Below are 18,866 nucleotides of genomic sequence, written 5' to 3'. Positions count from 1 at the left end.
ACCCTGCATTCACTATATCCGCTCTCCCCGGACCCTGCATTCACTATATCCGCTCTCCCCGGACCCTGCATTCACTACATCTGGTCTCCCCGGACACTGCATTCACTATATCTGGTCTCCCCGGACACTGCATTCACTATATCTGGTCTCCCCGGACACTGCATTCACTATATCTGGTCTCCCCGGACCCTGCACTCACTATATCTGCTCTCCCCGGACCCTGCATTCACTATATCTGGTCTCCCAGGACCCTGCATTCACTATATCCGGTCTCCCAGGACCCTGCATTCACTATATCCGCTCTCCCACAGTACACAGAACATGGAAATGCAATTATTTTAGTAAATATATACTGCTAAATACCTTTTCTCATCAGCCGTTAGAGCAGTCTTGTGACTTCTATCAGTGTTCAGCAGAGCACTGGTTAAAGCTTGAGGAGGAGTTTTCTTTCTGCTCTAGGAGGATGGAGAACCCCTGACCTCTGTCTGGACAGTTCTAATTGGCCCTGTGCTGATCACATGCACTCTCCCCCCAAAAAAAAAACCTTTCTAACAATACACACCAAACTGAGCATTGTGCAGAGGGTCTCCACACAATATGTCTTATCATGAGATAAGAGTGGTAGACTGGAAGAAGGGGAGGATCAGAGAAGACGGGATCAAACATACTATTTACACAATGCAGATGATTCCCCAGTGAGTATAACAAGCATGCTTTACTGCATATACAGACTGATTGTACTGTTTTGGGTTTAGTAACACTTTAAATACTTGTATAATAATAAAAAAAAATGTTTTATGTTCTAAAGTGATTGGGCGCAGAGTGGGAGATTAAGGTCTTAAAGGTACAGCATTGCACTTTGCTTTCTCTTTTCAGCATGATCTGATTGTCTCCTTGTGCTGCTTCTTCCTCTCACACCCCAGCCCTGCTGTACAGTGACTGTAATAGGCTGATACCAGGTCAAGTTTAGGTACTTACATTATAAAAACCAAACCATATAATGATGTATTCTTGATTACAGAGCTGCTTTCATTTGTGTCTTTTATATCTGCTTGGTGTTAAGCTTTATCTGAGTCTCTGTAACATGATGCTGTTATGTATATTCATGAGCTTGTCATCAGTGTCATACAGCTCCTCCTCACAAACATGCTACGGAAATGTTGTCAGTTTTCATTACATACCTTATTTTAAACCCAGCGATGTCATCACTGGGTCTCTGTGCTTCTCTATGCAAGGCAGGCAGTTCATGGCTGGTGGGAAGGGCTGTACATAGCTTTCTAAAAACATTACAGCACCCTTCCTCAGCCCTGATGTAAGCAGTGGGATGACTCTGGGGAAGAGTTATGCAAATATAAAAATGCCTTGATAAGTGTGTTTCAGTCTGAAGGAGCGGGTATTTGCCGGGCATACAGATCGCCCTAGGTAACGCCCACATGGGATTCTGAGCCTCCCTAATTGAAAAAACTGAAATCTAATGAATGAAAGGAGCAGGCCAGGGACAAGGCACTTTCACACAAGGCAGGTTCCACCAACCGGATCCGTCTGCTCAGTGGGGGAATCTGAACATGCAAATGACAGGTCCTCTGTTCTCTATGGGGTGGATGGATGTAAACGAACCACCAGTCTGTTGTCATCCGACTGTCATCCAATCCGATCTGCTAGTGGATGGTGAACGTATTTTTGGTGGACCAGATGGGATGCAGGCGGGTGTAAACAGATAAATGTCCCTTTATATCCACCTCCCCATAGAGAACAATGGGTGGCCCAATTGGGTCTGCCTGAAAAACGAAAAGGCAGACCTGATTGGTCCACTACTGTGAAAGGAGCCTAATGTAATTAACCATAATTAATGGGAGGCCAATATTAAAACAAATTGTAAAAGGTGGAAGGAAGGAAGGGAAAAGAAAGGGAAGGGAAAGGAAAGGATAAGGAAAGGAAAGGAAAAGGAAAGGATAAGGAAAGGAAAGGAAAAGGAAAGGAAAGGAAAGGAAAGGAAAGGAAAGGAAAGGAAAGGTGTCTCCAGCCAGGAAATGAAAGGGAACTCAAAGGGAAAGGGAAAAGAAAGGGTAAGAAGATAAAAAGAAAGGAAAGGGAAAAGCAAGGAAAATGGAAAATGAAAGGAAAGGAAAGAAAGGGAAAGGAAAGAGGAAAGGAAAGGAAAAGAAAAGGAAAGGAAATGAAAAGTCTTGGGCATTCTCCAGCCAGGAAATGAAAGGGAAAAGAAAGTGTAAGGAAATAAAAAGAAAAGAAAGGAAAAGAAAGGGTAAGAAGATAAAAAGAAAGGAAAGGGAAAAGCAAGGGAAATGGAAGAGGAAAGGAAAGGAAAAGAAAGGAAAGGGAAAAGCAATGGAAATGGAAGAGGAAAGGAAAGGAAAAGAAAGGGAAGGGAAAGGAAAGGTTAGGGAAACAAAAAGAAAGAAAAGGAAAAGCAAAGGGAAAAGGAAAGGATAAGGAAAGGAAAAGGAAAGGAAAAGGAAAGGAAAGGTGTTGGGCATTCTCCAGTCAGGAAATGAAAGGGAACGCAAAGGGAAAGGAAAAAGAAAGGGTAAGAAGATAAAAAGAAAGGAAAGGGAAAAGCAAGGGAAATGGAAGATGAAAGGAAAGGAAAGAGGAAAGGAAAGGAAAGAAAGTGAAAGGAAAGGAAAGGAAAAGGTATGAAAATAAAAAGAAAGAAAAGGAAAAGCAAAGGGGAAAAAAGATAAGGAAAGGAAATGAAAGGTCTTGGGCATTCTCCACCCAGGAAATGAAAGGGAACGGGAAAGGATAAAGGAAATGAAAGGGAAAAGAAAGGGTAAGAAAATAAAAAGAAAGGAAAGGAAAAGAAAGGGCAAAGAAAGGAAAGTGAAAAGCAAAGGGAAAAGGAAAAGGAAGAGGAAAAGAAAAGAAAATTTATGAAAATAAAAAGAAAGCAAAGGGGAAGAAAGAGAAGGAAAGGAAAGCAAAGGGAAAAGATGTTGAACATTCTCCAGCCAGGAAATGAGGCGGTCTGTTCATACTTGCTGTAGCTTCTAGCTACTTTCATACTGCTCCTTGCACAATATGCATTTTTTCTGTGTTTTTCCTGTTTTGCTGCATTTTTACTGCCTTGTGCACCCATTAAGAAATTGACATGTGACTCAAAAATGCACCAAAACCGCAACCACAGGTTTTTACTGATTCATTTGAATGGGGAGGTGTGTTTTTGTACTGCACCAAGCGTGCACCAAAAATGCAGCAAGCAGGACTTTCAAAAACGCAACAGACCCACAACTGACTAGTATGAGGAGTTCCATCGGATTTAATGGTCTTGTGTTTTTAGCTTTTTTTAACACAAAAAAGAAAAATGGATCCGTGTGAAAGCAGCATTACAGTGTGCAGTGAAATCAGAGGAAGCAATTTCAGTTCAGGAGAGGAGCTCTACAACTGTGTGTGTGTGAATGAGCCCATTGAAAATAATGGAACCCTATATCCTGAGCGTTGTTGCACTTTGGGGATCATGTGACAGAACATTCAGGAAACAATGGCAACTGAAAAGAAGAAGGTGAGTGACATGACATAATATCTGCAGCTCTGACAGTGTCGTATTATCAGTTTTCTTTCTCTTTTTCAGTTGCATTTTCTTTTACGGCGTCGAACTTCAAAACGTTTTCCGACATTATAAACGAACCCGTCATAAAAATATGTTTTTTTTTTTTTCAGAACTATTATCCATATTAAACCTCTGCAATGTTTTATCGAATTCCCATCTTCCATTCTGGCGGCTGGCGCTTCTAAAATAAATAACCATAATTAATGGGAGGCGAGTAATAAAACAAATTCTAATGGGCCTGAACCTCACCGGCGAGGCGATGAATATTTATGGGCAATCATTGACAGGAAAATGGAGCTAATCAGATATTTCCCTAGAAAAGCGGGTGATAATGTTTTATAAATATGTCTTGTTAAGGCCGATGCGGTGGGAGGGGGATAATATTGATGTTAATATTCGCCCGCGTTAAAGCGTTCCGCGTTTGCTTATAGAACATTATAACCTCTCTAATAGGCCATAGGTAATAAATTTATTTGGTGGTGTGATGGGACGGGGGTGGGGGTGGGGGGGGGGGGGCGCTCTCCAAAATGCTATTAAACGCTCCTCGCTATAAATAATACAATCCCTTCTTTAATGAAACTACGGCTTGTAAATCACAAGACACGGTATGGAAAACACTGACGGCAGCCTGGGATGTGATGATCGAGGACGCCTCGTGTATCCTGTTATTCGATTATCCTTGTCCCTGACATTGGCTCCCTAACCGGGAAGGTCAGAGAGAAATTAAAAAGCAATTTGGTGGATCAGCGGCCGCATGCAAATGTTCATATATATTGAGTGATCGTCGGCGCAGTGCATGCGGGACGGGGGATGTGTGTTTTAGCGTGCTGGATGGAGGCCTACCATTGTGTGAATATGGATCTATCCTGCAGACACACTCCCACAGTCAGTACAGGTTAGGGTGACTGGCCCACAACAAACCAGAAAAGAAAAGAAGGAAACATGTCAGGAATAGGAAGACAGGAAGGTAAAAGGGAAGGAAGAAAAGGAGGAAAAGAGAGATGAAAGGGCGGAAGGGAGGAAGGAAGGTGAAAGGGAAGGAAGAAAAGGAGGAAAAGAGGGATGAAAGGGCAGGGGGAAGGAAGGAAGAAAGGAAGGAAGGTGAAAGGGAAGGAAGAAAAGGAGGAAAAGAGGGATGAAAGGGAGGAAGGAAGGAAGGAAGGAAGGAAGGAAGGTGAAAGGGAAAGAAGAAAAGGTGGAAAAGAGGGATGAAAGGGCAGGAGGAAGGAAGGAAGAAAGAAAGGAAGGAAGGAAGGAAGGAAAGACGGAAGGAAGGAAAGAAGGGAGGTGAAAGGGAAGGACGAAAAGGAGGAAGGAAGGAAGGAAGGAAGGAAGGAAGGAAGGAAGGAAGGAAAAGGGAATTAGTAAAGGAAGGGGGAGATGGGAAGGGTAAGAAGAAATCAAGGGGAAAAAGGAAGGCAAAAAAGAGAAGGGAAGGAAGGGAAAAGAAAGAACAGGAAGGAGGAAAGAAATTAAGTGAAGGAAAAAAAAGAAAAAGGGTGACTGGCCCACAACAAACCATAAAAGAAAAGAAGGAAACATGTCAGGAATAGGAAGGAAGGAAGGAAGGTAAAAGGGAAGGAATAAAAGGAGGAAAAGAGAGATGGAAGGGAGGAAGGAAGGTGAAAGGGAAGGAAGAAAAGGAGGAAAAGAAGGATGAAAGGGCAGGAGGAAGAAAGAAAGGAAGGAAGGAAAAGGGAATTGGTAAAGGAAACGTTGGTTAGATGGGAAAGGGAAGAAGGAAGCGGGGGGGGGGGGGGGGGAGGAAAATAAAAGAAGAAGGAAGGAAAGTAAAAAAGGAGAAGGGAAGGGAAAGGGAAGGAGAGCAGGAAGAAGTTAAGAAATTAAGTGGAAGAAGAAAATCAATGGAAAAAAGAGGTAAGGAATCAAAAGAAAAGGAACGAGAAAGGAAAGAAGAAAAAGAAGGGGAGGAGGAAAGGGAAAGAGAAGGAGGGCAGGAAAGACATGAAGGGAAGGAAAGAAGGGAAGGAAGAAAGGAAAGGAGAAGGAGGGCCGGAAAGGGAAGGAAGGAGAGAAAGAAAGAAAAAGAGAATTGGTAAAAGAAAGGTGGGATGGGAAGGGCAAGAATGGGAGGAGGAAGGAAGCAAAAAAGAGAAGGGAATAAAAGAAGGGAAAAGAAAGGAGGGCAGGAAGGAGGAAAGAAATGGAGGGAAGGAATCAAAAGGAGAAGGAAGGATAGGGAAAAAGGGAAAAACATGGTAAATAAATGAAGATAAAAAGGAAGGTAGGAGGAAAGAAAAATGAAGATGTACAATGCTGAAACAGGTTGCTTACATTGTTAGTTCACCTCCAGGGAGAACAGCGAGAGTTTCAAATCATTAGATCGCTGGCACAGCAGTAGGGTGTGCTGACAGCTTGGCAACTCTGGGGGTAAGTACAACGGGGACCGAGGTGTGGTAAAGGGGAACTAACTAAACCTTTATTGTGAGATGCATGTCATCATTAGAAAACAATATGACATAAAGGAAAAAGGAAAGGAAAGAAAGGGAGAAGAAACATAAAAGGGAGGGGGAAAAGACTCACCAGGTCATGATGAAGTTTCAGTTTTATGTGATTCCTATCTCTGTGCACTTCCAGTTGTGCAGTTTAGTTAGTTCCATTTTATTTCCATATAATATAAACTTCTCTTGCTTCCCTGAACCTACTTATGTTGTTAAATGTCACCTTTTGTCTCCTTTTCTTTAGATAAAATGGTAATTGCTCCACCTGTGTGTGATCTGATAAGTGCTAATTAGATAATAATAACTAATGGAGGAAAGTGGTCACATTGTTCATGATGGAGCATAATGAAGGAAATGTCTGAACGATGAATATTGTTCCTTACATATTGTAGAAGATTTCATTTATTACAAGATTGTTCCTGTACAAAATATCTAAATTAAAGCCAGTTATCATTCGTGTGAATTTTGGGTGATTGAGAACTAAACACATAATACCAGATTATTACAAAGTAATACTTTTTGTTGTAATAAAATTAAGTTCAAGGGTCACGCCATCCAAAAATATTTCAGTTGTATTTAAGTCCTGGCTGGTAGTCATTCTCCTGATGATTGCAACAGTTAGCCACTTCAATACCGAGCACTTTCATCCCCTTCCTGCTCAGGCCAATGTTCAGCTTTCAGCGCTGTTGCACTTTGAATGACAATTGCGCAGTCATGCAACACTTTACCCATATGACATTTTGAGCATTTTTTTGAGACAGATAGAGCATTCTTGTGGTGGTATTTAATCACCACTTTTTTTTTTGATTATTACTAAACAAATTAAAAAAGACCAAATATTTGGAAAAAAACAACTTTTTTTAGTTTCTGTTATAAAATATTGCAAATAAATCTTTTCTTCTGCACTTCACTAGGCTGCACTGATGGGCACTGATGCTGCTGCACTGATGGGTATTGATAAGGCTGCACTGATATTCACTGATGGGCACTTGTGAGGCTGCACTGATGGACACTGAAAGGCTGCACTCATATGCACTGATGGGCACTGATGGGGCGGCGCTGATGGGCACTGATGAAGCTGCACTTATATGAACTGATGGGCACTGATGAGGTGGTACTGATAGGCACTGATAGGCTGCACTGATGAGGCTGCACTGATAAGGCTTCACTGATATGCACTGATGAGGTGGCACTGATGAGGCTGCACTGATGGGCACTGTTGAGATGGTACTGATGGGCACTGATGAGGCTGCACTGATAAGGCTTCACTGATATGCACTGATGAGGTGGCACTGATGGGCACTGATAGGCTGCAGTGATGGGCACTGATAGGCTGCAGTGATGGGCACTGATGAGGCTGCACTGATGGGCACTGTTGAGATGGTACTGATGGGCACTGATAAGGCTGCAATGATATGCACTGATGAGCACTAATAAGCTGAGTTGATGAGTAGGCTGCACTGATGAGGAGGCACTGATAGGCTGCACTGATGGGCACTGATAAGCTGCAGTGATGTGTACTGATGGGGCTGCACTGATGATCAGTGCCCTGATTATCAGTGTAAACAATGCACTGACAGCCTTGCCGGTTATCGGCTCTCTATTCCTCACACAGACACAGTGTGTGAGGAAAGGACTGCTGATAACCAACAAGTCTGTTTACATGTCATCAGCGGTGATTGGACACAGCTGATCACATGGTAAAGGGTTGCTGTGATTGGCAAAGGACATAGTGGCCACAGGATGACCGCACTGTAGCTGCCTTTTGGCTATAGCGCGGTCAGCAAGTGGTTAAAGCCGTTTTAAACCCAAAACCCAAAATGTAATATAAAGCATCTTACCAATCATTAGATGTGGTGGCTGCATTAGTTTTCTTTCTTTAGCCTGTCTTCCCTCTGTTTTCACCTGGTGATCTGGCCTGTACCACACCTCCTGTATTAGAGAGCCCCACTCTGGATGAAGGAGCACAGAGGGGGCTGCAGCAACTTTATCTCAGCTGGAGAGTTCGGCAGACTGCACTGCCTATCAAACTCGCTCAGTGATATCAATGGCAGCATGCTGCAACTAAGAGTCAAACTCTTGTCTTTAGGTTCCAGTGATATATTTTAATTGAAAAAAAAAAAAGACATTTGGGAGGCAGCAGGATCACCTCCTGGAGGCTGCTCTTAAACCGCCCTCTAAAAATCAATCCACCACAGAATGATTTTCATAGTGCTCTGACCAGGGGTGTCAAACTGGCGCCCCTCCAGCTGTTGTGAAACTACAAGTCCCATCATGCCCCTGCCTTTGGAAGTCGTGCTTGTAACTGTCAATCTTGTAATGCCTCATGGGACTTGTAGTTTGGCAACAGCTGGAGGGCCGCCAGTTTGACACCCGTGAGTTATTTATTTATTTATTTCAGGTACTTATATAGAGCCGTCAATTTACGCAGCACTTTACATATATATTGTACATTCACATCAGTCCCTAACCCTCAAGGGGTGTACAATCTAAGGTCCCTAACTCACATTCATACATACACATACCAGGGACAATTTAGACAGGATCCCATTCACCTACCAGCATGTCTTTGGGATTGCGAACCAACAACCCTAGTACTGCCAGGGGGAAGTGCTAACCATTTAGCCACTGTGCTGCGTTAAACAGATGTCACCGAAGACAGGTGACCCCATTGGAAGATTTCCCCTCACTTCCTGTTTCAGTGAAAACTATCAATTTTTAATTTTCCAACATACCCGTTGGAATCTCCCCAGAGGGGGCACACACAGCAATTAAAAAAAAAAACCTGACAAAGATTTCAACTCTTCAACACTCAGCCTGGGTTCACACGGTGCGGCACATCGCATGTGATTCGCACAGGAACCGCACCGCATTCCTGTGCCAATCACATGCGATTTGTGTGCGGTGCGATTTCAGCCATACATTTTTTATGGTTCTAATCACACTGCATCCGCACTAGAATCGGATCGCATGGGTATTCACACCGATGCAACCCGATTCTGCACATCGCATCGCGTTTTGTGGACCGCTTTAGGGGTGTTGTTAACATACACACTCGCAGCAGTTTGCACAAACGGGGACATACACACCCGCAGCGGATCGCATGTACGGGGACATACACACCCGCAGCAGTTCGCATGAACGGGGACATACACACCCGCAGCGGATTGCATGAACGGGGACATACACACCCGCAGCAGTTCGCATGAACGGGGACATACACACCCGCAGCGGGTTGCATGAACGGGGACATAAACACCCACAGCGGATCGCATGAACGGGGACATACACACCCTCAACGGATCACATGAACGGGGACATACACACTTGCAGCGGATCACATGAATGGGGACATACACACCCACAGCGGATCGCATGAATGGGGACATACACACTTGCAGCGGATTGCATGAACGAGGACATACACACCCACAGCAGTTCGCATGAACGGGGACATACACACCCGCAGCAGTTCGCATGAACGGGGACATACACACTCGCAGCGGATCGCATGAACGGGGACATACACACCCGCAGCAGTTTGCTTGAACGGGGACATACACACTCGCAGCGGATCACATGAACGGGGACATACACACCTGCAGCAGTTCGCATGAACGGGGACATACACACTCGAGGCGGATCGCATGAACGGGGACATACACACCCGCAGCGGATCGCATGTACGGGGACATACACACCCGCAGCAGTTCGCATGAATGGGGACATACACACCTGCAGCAGTTTGCATGAACGGGGACATACACACCTGCAGCAGTTCGCATGAACGGGGACATACACACTCGCAGCGGATCGCATGAACGGGGACATACACACCTGCAGCAGTTCGCATGAACGGGGACATACACACCCGCAGCGGATCGCATGAACGGGGACATACACACCCGCAGCGGTTCGCATGAACAGGGTGCGATTCTGATGCGGTGTGGAATTCGCCAATTCCAGGGTTTAAACAAAGTTTTGGCTAAAGTTACACTTCACACTTCTCTTTCAGGATTGTACATTTTGGATCTCCTCCTCCTGCTGTGCCACTCAGGGGTTAATACTTAATGGGACCCGAGCAATTTGTGTCACATGAGCTGCTGATTGCTAATAGATATATCTATATATAAAGCAATTTTCGGGGAGTTGTTTATCAAGGCATTAAATTAATGTTGCAAGTGGCATTTTCAGCGTGTCTGTATCAAGGATCATTGCACATAATTTGCCTGGTAAGTGTCAGCGCGTGATTTGGAGATGTCAGGAGGAAGCTTTACTCTGACTTATCTCAGCAACGCTGCCAGCGATTTCTTACAGGATAACCGATCAGGAGATGAGAACTTTCCTAGTTCAGCTCTCACACCTGCCCACCCCCTCCATGGAGCACAGCGTTTAATATTTCTGTGATTTGCCTGTTTATTTGGCAACAACTTTGTCATTACTTAAGTCTAGGTTCACACCTATGCAGGTTGCGTTTGACCCGTTTCCACATTGCGCTTTGTGTTGCGTTTTGCATTTTTGCACCGACGTTTTTGCCAAATTTTTGATGCATTTTTAAAAAGTTTTTCTTGTTGCTAGGCAGATTTAAAAGGCAAAATGCGACAAAAACACAGCAAAAATGCACACGTTTCACAGAGGACAAGGGGGCACTCTATATGTCTGGAGGAAAAGAAATTTGATCTCCAAACACGGAAAGGTTTCTTCACAGTGAGAGCTGTGAAAATGTGGAATAGACTCCCTCAAGAGTTGGTTGTGGCCAGCTCAGTGGATGGCTTTAAAAAAGTCCTGGATTCTTTCTTAGATACACAGAATATAACTGGATATAACATTTATAGGTAAAGTTGATGCAGGGAATATCCGATTGCCTCTCGGGGGATCAGGAAGGAATTTTTTCCCTGCAGGAGCAAATTGGATCGTGCTTTGCTGTTTTTTTTTTGCCTTCCTCTGGATCAACTGTAGGTATAGGATTATAACTTTTTTTTTGGTTAACTGGATGGACTTTTGTCTTTTTGCAGCCAGACTAACTATGTAACTACCCCCCATGCCCAACCGCTGACTACCGCATGCAGGTTCCACCTCCGCAACATCTCCAAAATACGTTCGTTCCTAACCCCAGACACCACTAAACAACTCGTTCACTCCCTCATTAACTCACGTCTGGACTACTGCAACTCCCTCCCCACCGGCCTACCTCATCACAGACTATCCCCGCTCCAGTCTATCCTGAACTCAGCGGCCAGACTCATCCACCTTACCAACCGCTCCACTTCTGCCACCCCCCTCTGTCATTCCCTCCACTGGCTCCCGATTGCCCAACTTCAAATTCAAACTACTAACACTGACATACAAAGCCATTCATGGTGCTGCCCCTAACTACCTCACTGACCTGATACCCAAATAGCACCCTACCCATAATCTTCGCTTCTCGCAAGACCTCCTACTCTCTAGCTCCCTGGTCTCCACCTCCCATGCCCAACTGCAGGACTTCTCCAGAGCTTCCCCCATCCTCTGGAACTCCCTTCCCCAATCCATCAGATTGTCCCCTACCCTTCTCACCTTTAGGCACACCCTGAAAACCCATCTCTTCAGGGAAGCCTACCCCACACTTACCTAACAGCCGATCCCCTCCACTCCTCACTCCATTCCATCCCCCACAGCTATCTCCTCCTGTATCACCATCCCCTCCCTCCTAGACTGTGAGCTCGAAAGGGCAGGGCCCTCAAACCCCTCGTGTATTGTGTATTGTTTTTCTACTGTATTGTCTCATGTCTTGTCCCCCATTCTACTGTACAGCGCTGAGCAAACCCTTTGGCACTATATAAATACTTTATAATAATAATAATAATAACTATGTTTCCATTGCAGTCTATAGAACCAAAAATGCAAATTTTTGCCCTGGTTCACACTGATGCGGTGCGGAATTCTCAGCGTTTTCTGTGTGAATTCCTCACCGCATCACAATCGCACCCCATTCATGCGACCCGCTGCGGGTGTGTATGTTAAGTTAACAACACCCCGAAAGCGGTTAGCAAAACGCGGTGAGATGTGCAGAATCGGATCACATAGGTGTGAATACCCATGCGATCCAATTCTAGTGCGGACCAAAAAAGGGTCTGCACCTTTGTGGTGCGGGTGGGGTGCGATTAGAGCCATAGAAAATGTATGGATCCAATCGCACTGCACACAAATCGCATGTGATTTGCACAGGAATGCGGTGCGGTTCCTGTGCGCATAACGTGATGTACTGCACCGCATATATGTGAACCCAGGTTTAGCGTTCAAAGAAGTCCCTGACCCTTTCCAAAAAACGCACCGGGTGAAACCGTGGAGATGTGAACGTGTCCCATATAAAATGGACTGTAGTGCGTTTCTGAAAAAATGCTGCAGAAAATGCTTAGCTGAGAACCTGGGGTAACCGCTTGTCCTCTGCCCTATAGCAGATATACTGCTACAGGGCGGCAGGGCTCTGCAAAATCACGTGTGTATATATATACAGTACGTGATTTGCATCTCCGTGTTGGCGGCACGTGCATGCACGCCGCCCTACACGCACTGCTTTTGGCTGCTGGGGATGTCAATCACCGGGGTCCCGGCTGATGATTCCCAGTCGGGACTCGGTGATCCTCGGCAGGGCTGAGAGGAGAGAGATCTGTGTGTAAACACAGATCTCTCTCCTGTCAGCATGGACATGCTGCTTTATATCTCTCTGCACAGAACAGAGATACAAAGCAGCATGCCTCCCAAGTAAAACACACACAGCACACAGTTAACCCTTTGATCACCCCTTCCTGGCCAGTGCCATTAGTACAGTGTCAGTGCTTTTTATTAGCATTGATCACTGTATTGGTGTCACTGGGGATGTCAGTGACAGTTAGTCAGTTCCCCCCAGTGTCAGAGTGTCCGCTGCAGTCCCGCTATAAGTCGCTGATTGCCGCCATTACTAGTATAAAACAAATAAAAATAAAAATTCCAGTATCTATACCGCCATTTGTAAATGCTATAACTTACACGTAAACCAATTAATTTACACGTATTGGAATTTTTTTTTTTAGCCTAGACATGTAGCAGAATACATTTTGGCCTAAATTTATGAAGAAAATATTAAATATTTTTTATAGGATATGTTTTATGGCAAAAAGTCAAAAATATTGTTTTTCTTGTTTCAAAATTTTTTTCGTTTAATAGCGCAAATAAAAAGCACACAGGTGATCGTTTATAGACAGCATCACATGACCGCGTAATTGTCAGTTACAGTAACGCAGCGCCGTATCGCACAAAATGGCCTGGTCAGGGAAGGGGGGTAAATCCTCTAGAGGGCAAATGGTTAACAGTTTGCATTTACCATGTTTTTGATGCGTTTTTAATCTGCCTAGAAACAAGTTGGCCAAAAAACAAAAAAACATTTAAAAAACACAAAAAGCTTCAAAAAAAGTGTGTGTAAAAACTCAAAAGGCACTGCAAACCAGACAAAAGGAAAACAGCATTGGTGTGAACCAGGCCTGAAATGTATCAAACGCATCAAAAACGCACATGTGTTGCGTTTTGATGTGTTTTTGAGTTACATGACCTATGAAAACCGCACAATAAATGTGGAAAAATCGCAGGTAAAATCGTTTTCGGCAGCCATTATTGTCACCTCTTTTCCTGTCATCAAAATGCCAATATCACCATTTTCGGCCTCTGGTATATCATTGTATCCCTACTGTAAACTCTCTAAAACGTACATTTCCATAAAGCACAGACCCTAGAGAATAAAATGATGGTAGCTACAATTTTTTACGACACATGATATTTGCGCTTCTATTTATCAAACGCAAATTTTCAGAAAAAAACTATGTTGAATTTTAGTGCAAACAAACACAATATTGGGGGAGATTTACTAAAACTGGAGCACTCAGAATCTGGTGCAGCTGTGTATGGGAGCCAATCGGCTTCTAACTTCAGCTTGTTCAACTTTGACACTAAAATCTGGAAGCTGATTGGTTTCTATGCAGAACTGCACCAGATTTGGTAAATCCCCCCCCCTCATCATACCCAAACCCAATTCTAAATTAAATATTGGGTTGCTTCGAGTAAGCAGATACCAAACATGCTGTAAAATTGCAAAAACAAAAAAAAAGGTGCACCAAATTCTCCATATTCAACGATTTAAAGCCTTTACAGGTTATCAATTTAGAGTTTTCTGTGTATGATGGACCCCAGAATTATTGCTCTCTCACTCATGGTGACACCTCGTATGTTTGGCGCAATTGATGTTTACTTACGTGAGCTCTACGCTGTACTTTTTATATGGGGTGTGTACAGGGGTGACGGGAGTACTTTAAAACTTTTTTAAAATTGTTTTTCTTTTATATATTTTTTTTCTTTTATATTCTTTATTTTTTTAAAACTTTGTTGCTATCAAGCTCCCTATGTGACAGCATGGGCAAGTGACAGGTCCTCTTTATTGAGATATTAAAGGTCTATTAGACCCCCAGTGTCTCCCCTGCCCTCCATTGCAGCTATTCAAGCACAGATTGTGCTTAAATCGCTGCATCCTCAGTTACACTAGCCAAGGTGTGACAGCTGTGACCCTGGAAGTAATAAAGGTCGCGTCTGGGGCAGGGGCGGACTGACAACTCATGGGGGCCCCCGGGCAATAGGGGATCATGGGGCCCCTGTGTCCTTGCCCAAACTCAAAAAAGCCTATGAAAAAGGTACCAGGGGCAACATGGGGCCCCCTACTGACCCTGGGCCCTTGGGCAGTGCGCGAGTTTTCAAATGGTCAGTCCGCCCCTGGTCTGGAGTCATTAGTTGAAGGAGGGATTGGGGAATGGATGTTGCTCTCACTGTGCAAGCTGTTAACTGTGGTCCTGGGCCCCATACCATTTATAATTGTACCTTGTTAGACAAAATAGAGTAACAAAGTAATATATTTCATATAACATTTAACTTTTTTTTTTACAGTCCAAAGAAGAAAAAAAACATAAAGCGTACTGTACCATTTCTTCTCCCTCCCCCCCCCTTTTTTTTCTACATTCTGCATCCGTGACTTGTCACATGAGAAGACATGAAAAGCTTTCAATAAACTCAGAACAAAAAAACATAACAAATCTAAAAATAACAGTGAAAAAAATAACAAACAAAACAAATGAATGGTTGAAAAATAGGAAAAACTACCAAGAAAATAGCATGGTAGAATGATATACAGAATATAATAGAATGGTCAAAACGTAACACCACTTTTTATGAAAAAAAAAATCCCCTCTGGGTGATCTATCTTTTCTTGCTTTAACCACTTCAAGTCCAGACACTTTCACCCCCGGCCTGTCCAGGTCAATTAACAGCTTTCAGCACTATCACACTTTGAATGACAATTGCGCGGTCATGCAACACTGTACCCATATGAATTTTTTAGCATTTTTTTGAGACAGCTAAAACTTTATTTTGGTGATATTTATTCACCACTGGGATTTTTATTTTTTTTTTGCTACATAAATGAAAAAGTCCCAAATGTTTTTTAAAAAAGTGTTTTTGTAAATAAATAATCATTCTTCATAAATCTTGCCCAAAATTTATTCAGTTTTTTTTTTTATAGTAAAAAAAAAAAATAACCCAAATTAGTTTATTACCAAAAATTATAATTTTTCTAAATTTTTTGTTACATTTTTATTTTATTTTTTTATATTATTATTTATGTTTTTTTTAACATACTGTCACCCTAGCAGTACAGTGTCACCATAATGACACTGTACTACTTGTGGGGGGTGATGAAGATTTTTTTTTTTTTTTTTACACTCATTGCTTTTACACCCATAAAGGCTGCAAAAGCAATCATTTCTCCTTCTCTCTGGCTGCATTCTTGCAGCCATTGAGAAATACTGTGAGAGCTGTGATTGGTCACAGCTTGTCACATGGTACAAGGCTGTTGTGAATAGCCCTGTACCATGTGATCTCTGTGGTCATTCACAGATTTCACACGTAGCAAGCGATGGTGTCAGGAAGTGACATCTTGCTTACTACTATTCATGTGATCTCTGATTGGCCAATCAGGGATCACATGATCAGGTCCTCACACAGAGGTCCCGTACAGCGATCTGTGTTCCGCTGTGTTCGGAGGACACAGGGCACCGGATCGCGGTGCCGTGTGCTCCCAGGGAGCGCGCACAAGCAGGAAAGCGGGAGGATGTTTATAAATGGCCACCCTCCCCTGCACTGCTCCCGTCCGGCCGTTTATGTACATGGGCCAGATGGGAGGTGGTTAAAGAATTATAGTTGCTGCCCTTTAGATAATGATTCTCTCCAGCTTTGGTAAATAAACCCCTGTGTGTCCCTTCCAGCAATAATATTTTTGAGCCAGATTGCCCGCCACCCTATCGCAGTCCCACTATAAGTAGCTGACCACTATAGCGTCTATAGCTGCGTAAATTCCAGTACATATCCCATAGTTCACGGACACGATAACTTTCACACAAACCAGTTAATATACACTCATTGGGATTTTTGTTTCACCAAAGACATGTAGCAGAATATATTTTGGCCAAAATTTATGAAGGAATTTGATATTTTAATTGAGCTGAAGTGAACTATCAAGATGGCAGGCTAACTCACTTTTGGGTTCTTAGTTGCTCATAACTGGGTTTGACTTTTGAGAAGGAATACTTTTGTTACAAGCAGTAATGTCCCCTTTTGTATCTCCTAAAAAAAAGGTGACAAATCTTGTGCGCGCTTGATGGGGCCCTAGTTGGTGCACATTAATCCCCCTGGCGGTATTCCCGAGTGTAGCTCAGGGTAAAGTTTCAGTACCAAAAGCGGTAACCCCGACCTACACTCGGGCTTACCATGCGGCGCTGCTCCGGGATCCCTCAGTCACTTACCTTGTCCTGCGCTCCCGCGATGTCCCTCCTGCAGTGTCCCCTGTAATGTTCTCCGGCGGATGTCGGCATCTGTCATCTGGGTTCCGTTCCCTGCGAGCGTCGGGACATACGGGCGACGGAACGGTGGGAAATTTGAAAATGACATATTGTGACATTCACTAAATACACTAAAATCACATAGTAAAACATTATTGTATCAAACCATTTCACATACATTTTGTCCCAAGTGCTTTGTCCGGCGCCCTGCCTGCATTTTTACTGTTCTTTCTGCCTTGAAACTTAGAAAAGTCCATGGCGTCCAAAAAGCGTCCCTTTATGTCAAAATCTGTTTTAGACCGGCTAGAGAACAGCGATAGTAAATCAGAACCACTTGCAGAATTGAGTGATAATGATTAGTGGGGGAAATTCCTCATCAGACACTGAAAACGATTCTGCAACTTTGCTCAGTGATGTGTGAACTTGGCGCTCTATTTCACATTTCAGTGTTTTTGGTTTGATTATATTATTGAATTAAATTTATTATTATATTATTATTTTTTATGATTATTTATTAAATTATAATTTAAGATTTCGTGTTTCACATTTTATCATCCCCGGGATGTTTACTAGACTCTTGTTCGGACAGATTTCAGTGAGTTATTCCTAAAAATTACAGCCTACAATAAAAAAATGACATATTTCCATGCAAAAAAATGTACCGCTTTGAGCACAGAAATATGGACATAATCAGACCGCTAGAGAGGTTAAGACCAGATCCCCTCTTGTGTAAGAGCAAGAGGACGTAGCCACAGGATGATTCCCCCTTTTGATGTTGAAACTGGATAAGGTGTTTTTAACATGAACGATGAAGGCCTGAATTGGCTGAAAGTGAAGAAAGGGGCGGAAGCAGACTTCAGCAGAGGTTGTACCCCTAAAGATGGTGAACTAGTCTGGTGAAGCAAGTTCCTTTGGAGCTGGAAGAGGCTTGAAATGAGAGTCCTGTCTGTGGTGGTGAGACACCAATGCAGGCCATACATGGTTCGCATTCCAAACAAATTTTCTTTAGAAAATCAGAAATTTTGTGCGTTTTTTAATCCATTGGCACCACCATTGATTTCGAAATTCAACGAACCAAATCCTTCAATTTCTTCTCATGTTGCTACAAAAAAGAATTTTCGTGGCCAAGAATTTTCTTTTCTTTATATTTCTTGCGCAATTCTCCCATCATTAATTCAAAATTCGTTCGTTTTCCAAAACATTTCGATGGTCATGCGAAAATCGTCCATTTCTACGACCCACTAATGGTGAGAAATTCGAACAAAAATTCTTAGAAAACATTTTCGAAAGAAAATTCTTTTGAAATTTGACCCGTGTATGGCCGGCTTAAAGCCATAGGTCATAACACAGGAAGGGCTACGCAGTCTGGGTCTCAGTGTGATGATCTATGGTGCAAAGTGAACTGAGTTGAACAATTAAAAGGAACACTGGGGATGCACCGAAATTTCGGGGGCAGAAACGTTTCGGCCACAAACACCTCTATCGGTCTTTGAAAATAAGCACCAATACAGGTGCCACCTGGTGGTTCTCAGCCTTACCTGAGAACCCATCCAACGATCCCGACCCTGGGCATAGAGATCAGTGAAGGAAAGATGGTGCCTTCTCATCTCTATGCCCTTGGAGGATCGGAGAAACATCACTACGTCACTTCCGGTTCCGGCGCCTTGTAAACAAGGCCATTTTTTTTTCTTTAAAGCACTAGATAAATGCTTTTTTGATCTAATGCTTTACATTGTAGAGGAGAGATGTGGGGTCTTTTTGACCCCAGATCTCTCCATAAAGAGGACCTGTCACTAATTATTTCTATCACAAGGGAAATTTGAATTTCTTATGATAGGAATTAAAGTGATTTAAAAAATAAATATTTTAAAAGGGACAGTTTAAAAAAAGTAATAAAATAAATATATTAAAAAAATGTTTAAAGCGTCCCAGTCCCCCCATGCT

General features: G+C 43.1%; 1 protein-coding gene across 1 annotated transcript in view; it reads left to right on the top strand.

Annotated features, from left to right (window-relative positions):
• Positions 1 to 3,291: 3,291 nt before the first annotated feature.
• Positions 3,292 to 18,866, top strand: part of LOC149437725 (uncharacterized) — a 157,163-nt gene continuing 141,588 nt past the window's right edge. The window contains exon 1 of the mRNA XM_089660702.1: positions 3,292 to 3,520. Within this exon, the coding sequence (XP_089516828.1) occupies positions 3,417 to 3,520 (104 nt within the window). The 5' untranslated portion in view covers positions 3,292 to 3,416. The remainder of the gene's footprint in view (positions 3,521 to 18,866) is intronic.

This window comes from Staurois parvus, unplaced genomic scaffold, assembly GCF_062004578.1.
Source record: "Staurois parvus isolate SC_StPar_1 unplaced genomic scaffold, SC_StPar_1.0 ptg001263l, whole genome shotgun sequence".
NCBI lineage: Eukaryota > Metazoa > Chordata > Amphibia > Anura > Ranidae > Staurois > Staurois parvus.
This window is presented reverse-complemented; position numbering and strand designations above follow the sequence as displayed.